This window comes from Etheostoma spectabile, chromosome 3 (assembly GCF_008692095.1).
Source record: "Etheostoma spectabile isolate EspeVRDwgs_2016 chromosome 3, UIUC_Espe_1.0, whole genome shotgun sequence".
Classification (NCBI taxonomy): Eukaryota; Metazoa; Chordata; class Actinopteri; order Perciformes; family Percidae; genus Etheostoma; species Etheostoma spectabile.
The window spans coordinates 5,136,193-5,145,518 of record NC_045735.1 but is presented as its reverse complement, the minus strand read 5'-3'; the positions used below and the strand labels follow the sequence as shown (position 1 = coordinate 5,145,518).

The 9,326-nt window shown below is 41.1% G+C and overlaps 2 protein-coding genes across 3 annotated transcripts in view; both read right to left on the bottom strand.

The window, feature by feature from the left end:
• LOC116674983 (phosphatidylinositol transfer protein beta isoform) overlaps positions 1 to 1,379 on the bottom strand; it is a 13,281-nt gene extending 11,902 nt beyond the window's left edge. The window contains exon 1 of the mRNA XM_032507133.1: positions 1,153 to 1,379. Within this exon, the coding sequence (XP_032363024.1) occupies positions 1,153 to 1,169 (17 nt within the window). The 5' untranslated portion in view covers positions 1,170 to 1,379. The remainder of the gene's footprint in view (positions 1 to 1,152) is intronic.
• Positions 1,380 to 3,627: 2,248 nt separating this feature from the next.
• The window catches only part of LOC116674931 (large neutral amino acids transporter small subunit 4), a gene marked incomplete at its 5' end in the record, with an annotated part of 24,476 nt that continues 18,777 nt past the window's right edge, over positions 3,628 to 9,326 (bottom strand). The window contains 7 exon segments of one of the 2 annotated variants that reach the window (XM_032507097.1): positions 3,628 to 6,319; positions 6,468 to 6,591; positions 6,977 to 7,050; positions 7,405 to 7,537; positions 7,649 to 7,775; positions 7,984 to 8,001; positions 8,265 to 8,408. In XM_032507097.1, coding sequence (XP_032362988.1) covers positions 6,158 to 6,319; positions 6,468 to 6,591; positions 6,977 to 7,050; positions 7,405 to 7,537; positions 7,649 to 7,775; positions 7,984 to 8,001; positions 8,265 to 8,408 — 782 coding nt within the window. 2 annotated transcript variants of the gene reach the window in all.

Here is a 9,326-nt window from a genome sequence, read left to right as displayed (position 1 = left end):
AAAAAAAAAACTGCAATCAAGACTGCCACTGATAGAACAAATAAACCTGGGACATTTTGGTGGAAAGCCTGCATGTGTGTGTGCTCTTTATTGTGTATCCTTCTCTAGTGTGCCTTGATACAATAGCCAATTAATCGCCACCTGTTGCCAGTCTAGCAGGGCCTGAATATTTCATTAGAACAGATCAGAGTGAAAGAAGAGCCTTTCAGGCACAAACGTGATGGCTGATGAAAAAGATATTTGTCTGCCTGCACATCCACTAAGAGAAACACTGCACAATTTGTAAGTTCTGACCATTATGTTGAACTAATGAGTGTCCATTGTCTTATTTTACATTGAGTGTATTTGTATCTTCCTGAGGATAATAATTGAACATGGCTAATGTACTTTGCACCGTGGTCAGATGACAGCCAGCCACTGGTGTGCACATAACAACATGACATGTCATAAAACTTACAAGAATGTAAAATAAAAAAAGGGTGAAGAATTGATACACTCCCTTCAACCAAGCCCTTTGGCAAATTTGTGATATTTGGCTAGGCTATATGTAAAACTTCATAAGCCATATTTGCCAAACTCAAACCATGCTACTTCGGCATTCAGGTAACAGGCATACCTCAAAGAATAAAGTACGGTAAGTCAATGGGAATTAAACTCTAAAAGTTGTTTTGCGGCTCCACAAAATGACGATAATGTCAGCAAGTTAACGTTAGTTAACCTCGGTCTGTAGCGAGCACTGTAAACCAAACCGAACAGTTTAGCTAGAGGAGTTAAGTTGCACCGCCGTTTTTAACATAGCTCAACGCCCAAATGACTGTCATCTTCCTAGCTAGTCCTGCATCTAGCATACGTAGCCTAGGCTGCTTTTACTAACAACCAGTAGCCTACACTTTAAAACGTTAGCATGTTAATGGAGTTCTGAAAGATACACACTGAAGTTGAAAAGACTCGGCCAGGCTAAAGTGCTGAAACAACCACAGGGAGGCAACCACGGATACAAAACACCGTAACTTAAGGAGATGTCAACATTTTAAACAAAGGTAGCATTATACCGGGGCTCCATTCCTCTGTTATGATTAATCATTTAAGAAAAGTTGATGAGTTTTATCGACCGTTTCTCTCGTCTGTCTGATAAAAAAAATGTATACTCACAACTCTTTAATCAGCATGTTGACTGTGCCTCAGTCCAAACAGCAGCATATGAGTATGGAAAGCCCTGGAAATCCTCTTGAAAAGCTCACAGAGGCAGTTAATTCACCGCTGGACTCTTCTTACTCCGGGGTTTCTTCCTGAAAGATGCCGTGTGCATGGGAAGGGGCGCGGCATCGAAAGAGGGAAGAGGAGGTGACACCCACCTTTAGGCTCAGGTAACTTAATGTTACGTTCAAGTGCAACTGGGTATACCCATAGGCTGGATATTCTATGGGTATACATTATCAAGTCTTGCCAATGGGAATTTTACATTGGGATTGTGACAATGTGTATGCCGATGCCCCTACAAGTTATTGTACAACTCCTTTTAATTAAGGCCCTATATTTGCTGTTGTAGCCTATACTAGTAATGCAGCTATTATTGCTGCTTCTGCAACTAAACAATATTCACAATAGTAATTCCAATTGGTGTAACTACAGTAATAATAAAAGGTGTTAGTTCGACTTTAAGGAGCAGTAGCCTCAACATTGACCATGGAGTGGTGTAATGCTGAAAGAAAAAGAATCACATGCCTTTTTTTATTTGCAGAGTGGACTTTACCACAACTGTAACAGGCTGACATGACACAATAAGGATCTTTGTGTTGCATGAAACTGATGGAGATTACAAGGTTTCCCACACTTTTATTTACCAGTGAAATAATGATCACAGCTCAGTGAGCATCAACTGGTGCAGAAGGATAGTGTTACTCCCCTTATCTTCTCAAAGGTTGGAGTAGTCAACTCTCTCTCTCTCTCTCTCTGTGTGTGTGTGTGTGTGTGTGTGTGTGTGTGTGTGTGTGTGTGTGTGTGTGTGTGTGTGTGTGTGTGTGTGTGTGTGTGTGTGTGTGTGTGTGTGTGTGTGTGTGTGTGTGTGTGTGTGTGTGTGTGTGTGTAACCGGTACAGGGAGAAACCGTCAACTCTGGTTTGACCTGTTTATAAGACATTGCAGACAGTTTATTTATTTAGTTGTTAAAACACTACAGAGGTAACTCTGAGTGGTTGCTGTTGCCCAACAGGTTTGCCTATGAAATAATTTCATGCATAAAATAGTATCAAGCAGCTGCTTCTACTTTATTTGACCCCTACATACCATGACTAGCAGCATTACCGTGAGAGTCTGACCCCTGCTGCTCTGAAGAAGTTTTGTCCTACTTCTACAAGATGACACAAGTGTGCACAGTGATCAGTTGAAATAAGAGACACCAACATAAAAACGATTGTGTTTATTTTGCTTCATATATGATTGATATCTTTTTTTTTTTCTTTCTTTCAGAAACATGACTTGAACATGTCAATGATGATGGCTATACTGTTGGTACAAGACAAAAGAAAACCAAATATACAATATAAATCCATGAAAATACACATTCTCGTAAACATCAGAGGAAAAAAAGCTTAATAAAAATACAAAGAAACTAAACTGGCGCATGGTAGCTAGAAACAATATAAAAGGTACATGCCAGGGAAGGGAAACAAGGTGTCTGTGTTTGAGCCGAAATCCTCATTTCCTATCATCACACACAACCATAAAAACACCCGCAAGCACAAGCTGGTGCTAGGATTCATCTTCAGAAAATACACGATTATTCAAAACATCGATTACTAAACTACTGCAGAATTCTTATCCCAGGAAGTTGGGGTTAGACAGGGGAAGGTGATGACACAGAGGACAGGGTGAGTTGTTTAAGGTACGACAGTGAAGAAAAGTGCTGAATGAATGAAAAATCATCACTCACATTCATAGTGCTGGAGTAAAGTACTGCATCAGAGTATATCTGTACCTGCCTACGTCTCTAGTCTTAACAGCATGTCAAGTCACAGGGGTATTAGTTACAGGACACACCAGCACGCCACCAGATACACTCTGTGGAGTTAAATTATTTACATGTGTTTCATAAGAATGGCAAATGTGAACAAGGTTCTGTGAAAACCAAAATTGTGCGTAATTAAATATTTGTGCAGATCAATTTTACATTTCTATGCACAAAGTCGCATTGTTGTAACTTTCAAGTACAAAACCGGTGTATTGGAAACAACAACTGTTGAGTATAGGATAATTTTTTTCCACTTTTCAAAAGGAAGACTAGTGCAAAAACAATTAGTGTCTCTGTGCGGGTTTGTATCTCCAACATACAAATAAAGATTGATAGAAGACAAAATTCAGAGAAGGATGTCTGGCTTATTTTAGAGAGCCTGAGTCTGCCATCACAACCCAGTGGTGGAAAACGGATGGATGGCTTGAGATCTGTTCTTGTTCCACACGTTTTGCACTTTGGAGATACAATTTAAACATTTGGGGACATTTCATTTGACATGCATAGAAATGTACAAATATGGGACTTTAGTTTTTTTATAAAAGAATTTCACATTTGTCATCTAACTAAACACGTTTAAATAACCACTGCCAATTTTACTCCATACAATTCTCTCAATCTCATGCAGTTTAGCAAAGATGGACATATCTGATCCACACTTGTGAAAGTTTTGGAAGTGAGAGACAAGGCTCTGCCACACTGTCTGTGCACATAAAGGCAATATAATGAACAGGTTTGTTTTTTAAGTCTGTGAATATAAAAAAATAATAGCATCTTTCCGTTACCATGTTCTGTTTTAAACAATCTACATCTGAAGCTCTGAGAATACATTCTTCCACTAGTCAGCAGCCATGCACTGCGTGGACGATACAGTGTTGGCAGGCCGTTCAGAAATACATGACTGAGGTCCATTTCTAGGGGTCTAAAGTGCATCATGTGCCATTCGTTTCTCACTTATAACCATTCATTGCGAGCATCTGATTGCGGCAGAGGCTTGTCTCTCAGCTCTGTAACCTGTCATCAGTAAACATTTCAAGACGTGTTTGCACACGATGGGTAGATGAAAGCAATAGATGGATGGATAGATGGAGGGAAAGAGGGATTGGGTGCGCCACATCCTGCCTGGATCCACTCCTCCCATTTTCTGAACACATATAAGGAGGCACTCTGAGGGTCATGGCTGTCTTTGGAAGTGCCTCTGTGAGTTAATGCCAGGCAGGAAATATCTGAGGAGCTTCTCTGTCTGGCATCTGAACCAAACAGAAACTATTATCTCCCTGTATCATATCAACTCTGTGCTTTTATTGTCTGTGTTGAGTCTCATCACACACCACTTTTCTCAGGGGCTGGAGGAGTGTGTCCATAACAGCCTGATACCTTCAAGCAAATCTAACTTTATGTCTGTAAGAGGTGAGTTCAAGTGAGTTCAGAGCTGCTGCTGTGGTTGCACTTTGTGTTACGGTGCAGAATTACCAGAAAACTGATAAGAAGCCAAGAGCAAAGTAGTTATTTGAAACGGTAACCTGATTGATTCTTTGGAATACTCTGTGCCATTGAATAAAGAAACAACTCCTGTCAGTAATTTGATGTCAATGTGTTGCATTTGTGGCAACAATGACCTCAATTGCCCCTTAAAGCAAAATCCAAAAATAATTCTGTGTTTCAACGAGCACCATTTTGATTTAAAAAATACAGTTAATAAAATGTACATGTTTGCCTGTCTGTGTGTAATTGTGTGCGTACATGTTGCCGAGCATCTCACAGAAGCACTTATTGCTACGATGAATTGAGACTCCAAATTCATGTGTGTAGCGTAGTGGAATAGCGCAGAGCACCATCTCTACGTCATTCCAGCCATTAAAAAACACACTTCTCCTCCACGTCGTCAGAGCACGTATAGGGAGCAAATATTTAACAACGCATCGGCGATCATATTGCAAGTAAATACATTTGAGGGAGAAAAAAAAAAAATGGTTACATACTGTATTTCAAACACACAAAAGGAATTCATGATTTAAAAAACCACAGACAAACATGGCAGGTTGAGCCAGTCTTCCTGCATTTGCAACTGTGTGAAAGAGTAAAATAGGACCAGCACTGTCTCTGGCGTCATGCAGTGTAGTTTAGAAACCCTTTTTTCTCACACAGCATTATGTAACACACAGATGCTACAGCGTTTTTGTGACTAACTTATCTGATTAAAAAGTCATGATACTGTGGGTTTCAATCTGAACTGCTACCAATACTGCTGTCTGTGGATTGTTATTCCGTAATGCCCTAAAGCACAAGAGGAAGCAGAGATGCCATGACCAAGGGTGCAACCTGTGTACGTGTGTGTGTGTGTGTGCGTTTGGTGTTTTTTTGTCTCCTAAAATACAATTAAGTCTGCAAAACTAAGACAGACACCAAGCAGCACCATTAAACACTGGTTTGTGCTGTCTGAGAGAGTTTTCCGGGTGAACAGCACATCAGACAAACCTGAATCAATCAAAAAGCAAAGGTCGTCATGGTTACTGCTGTACATGTTCACAACGCCACAGTCATTTACTGTTAGGTGGCTTTAAAAGCACAATGCTTACATTTGACACCTTAGAAACGTCCTCGCTGTGGCTTTCCATTGGTTGGCATCTTCTTCTTCTATTGTTTTTTTTTAAAGTTGGACTGGAGAGGCTGAACCAGTCAACCGTCACTGACAGATGTAACAGCGAAAAAAAAAAAAAGACGAGAGTGACAAAAAGATGTGTAGAGGAGTCATTTGGGGAGATATAAAAACTCTGCCATCAGTCTATTTTCTCCTCAGTCCAGAGATGCACTCGAGTGAGTGGGAGCTCTTTGTGGAGCTTGAAATGTGTGTGTCATGTGTGTGTTTGTGTGCGTATGTGCCAGGTTTCTAACAGTGTATAGTATCAGAGGGTGAGACTGTGTGTCACAGTGGTGTGTAGTCATATTGACCAAATAAGACTGGCAGTGAAATGGTGTGAGTGAAAGTGTGTTTAACTTGATGAACTGAGAGAATTGTCACACAGGCAAGTGACCTCCGCCACTCTCCCCCTCCCCTCTCTTCTTCTCCCCGTCCTTCTCTTTTTTAGTGTAGCTCGTCCTCTTCAGTTTTGAAAACATCATCTTTGACTCTGTTCTTCCTCGCGGTCTAGACAAAAGCCTCGGGCTTGCTGTCGTCATTAATCTTGGCATAGATCTTGGGATCGTCATTGCGCTCGTCTCTGAGGCGCTGCAGGTGGCGGCTGTGGCACAGCAGGTAGAGAGGGAGGCAAAATCCCAGCATGCTAACCACCAACAGTCCCACGTTTACCTGAAGACAACATTAGAGTCAGACCAACATAACAATATGGGCCTTTCACCAGAAAATCACAGTTCACAAGCTTAAAGGTCTGAGTATTTCCCACAATACTTGCTTCTTTACTCATTTATGCTAATGTAAATATATTTGTATCACTCACCCATAGTGGGTCTCCCTCCAGGGGTCCCACCATGGCCATGAAGAGAGGCTGTTGGAGCAGGGCGAACAGAGCGCTGATCAGAGACTGCATGCCTGTCAGGCTGCCAAACTGAGAGGATGGGTACCTGCAAGGGACAAACAACATGTATAGGAGGGTCAATTTAAACAGGCTCATTACTAACCTGTCAAATCAGTTTTAATCAAATTAAAATTACACGCGCGCGCACACACACACACACACACACACACACACACACACACACACACACACACACACACACACACACACACACACATAGTTAATCCTACATTAAAAGTTATAGTTATGGCAGTAGCTGAATGGCCATGGTATTGGAATGAGATGAACAATTACATATGAGTGAAATATTTGTGTCTATGAATAGTTTTGCTATGTTATGTATGTTGTACATCTACAATTCTATATCGGTATCTTACAGTATCATTGTGTGTGCTGTTATGCCATTGCGTTTTGAACACGTTGACACTTACACAGCAGCATAGAGGCCTCCGACTGCAGAGTGGATGAAGCCTCTGACAATAGTGTGCAGGATAAAGGACAGAATCTAAGGAGGAGGAGAGAAATGAAGAAGAGAAAGAGGTCAATTTTTCATTAAGTACCAGTTCACAGCTGGCCTGTCCTCACTGAGAAATGGCTTTCATCTTTGATAAATGAAATTCAGGATGAGTGAATAACACTCAGTTTCAGTTGTCCCAGTTGTCCAGTAGGTGTCACTAAAGTACTTAGTGATATCAGGAGCTGCATTGCCATGTGACTCTCTCCTGTTTGAACATTGTGTACATCTCTCAGTCTTTGTCTCTCTCTGCAGCATTAGACTAGCAGCACATGCTGAGAAATGTGCATCGCCAAAGAGCTTCAAAAAATAAAGATAGTTCTCTTATCCTGTGTGTTTGTGTACCTGAAGTGGCAGGTTAGGGACGATGCAGGTGACTCCAAAGCAAACCAGGAGCAGGTTAGTGAAGATAAAGGCTCTGGTGGCATTGATGATCTTCTGTATCTGTTTGCCAGTGCGACGGGGCTGACCAGGCTCCCTAATAGAACAGAATGGAGTAAAAAATAATGTCAAGCTCTTTTTTAATTCCCTTAGTAAGCTTATCCTTCTTCTTTTTTTCTTCTGTGTGTGTTCATGTGTGCATCCTCACCTCTTGGCACTCTTGTCATTATCCTCCTCGCAGTCCTTGAGCCTCCAGTCCATGACTTGGCCAATCACAGGAGAGGTGACCAGACACAAAAGCTGGAGCACGCCAAAGATGGACGAGTAAACACTCACTGAGAGACAGACGACAGAGATATAGACAGTTATTGGCGTGTTTTAATGCTCTATTTTGAAGTTTTGAAAATGAAAATAAAATGTATAAAGACGTTTAGAGGGTGATGCACATAGAAACAAGCAAACACAAAGTGGACAGATGGCTGAGGAGAACAGCTGAAGAGTGTAGGTCTTAGATATTTGTAAGTGAAGCCTGAGATATCTTACCCACTTGCATCTTCTCCACTGTAACAGCAGCAAGAAGCCAGCATGACGGGAAAAGAGAAAGAGCGAGAGAGACAAACGGAAAAGCAAAGACGGAAAGTTAACAACAAGCAACAAGGCGGTTTAGCTTAGCGGAAAGCACTTTGAGAGATTGTTAGATGTCAGAGATCAAAGAACATCCACTGCATTTTACTTTCTGTGGTCAGATGTTAAAGATATTCACATAACACCATGTGTGTGTTCGCATACGTTTGAATCTACTATGTGCTAGAAACAATACACACCTGTGTTGAGGTCTCCGTCTGTCAGGGACTCAAGGATGTTGTTCATGGCTCCCATGTAGAAGATGAGGCGCAGCTGGGTCACACACATGGTGATGAGGCTCAGCAAGAAGATGGGACTGAGGACACTCTTCATGAAGGACTGAGCTGCAGCAGAAATGAAAGGAGAGAGGTTATTACAAGCAGGGTTAGATCAAATCAGTTGGCTTGAACATGTGGTTTCTAAGCAAATACCAGAAATTGGTTATGCCAGTTTTGTTCACATTTCATAGGACAGAGATTCTTCCCCAAACAAAGAAACATAACAACTTACAATTTCTTTCTATATTGTTTTACGGCAACCCATTCAACAGTTGACATTTAACTCAAAAAGACAAATGTCAACCTCATGGTGGTGCTAGAGGAAAAGTCAGAGGATCACCTAAGTCATGGGATTCATCCTCTGGGGATCATGACTGTCTATGTAAAAAAGCAAGGCAATCCATCCGACAGTTTTTGAGATATTTCAGTCTGGACCAAAATGCTTGACTGACCATCCATGTAGCCAGATCATTTCTGCCAGTCACAGCAACACACACACACACACTCCACAAGAGCAGCAACATATGTTGGAAAACTAATATGCTTCCTGCCCAAGGTAAGTCTATTATTAAAGTGGAGGTTGCAATCTAAATATTCCCACTGGTCTTTGGGTGCCACAGTAATACGTCTTAAAAATATAGGTTCTGAGAAAAGTTGATCATTTATCAAAGTTATGATATACTATACCTGTCAAAAGTTTGGGGTCGCTTAGAAATTTCCATTGCACTCCATTATTGACAAAATACCAGCTGAGATCAGTTGCATTGTTTTTTTTTTAACCAGGGCAGCAGTTTTCAGATTACATGTGCTCACATAAGGGTTCTCCGGTGTATTCTCCGTTTTTTTTTTTTTTAAATGATATCAGATTAGTAAACAGAATGTGCCTTTGGAACATTGGATGAATGGTTGTTGATAATGGGCACTGTAGATATCACATTAAAGATCCGCCACCCACTCAGATCAGCTGGTATTCTGTCTATAATG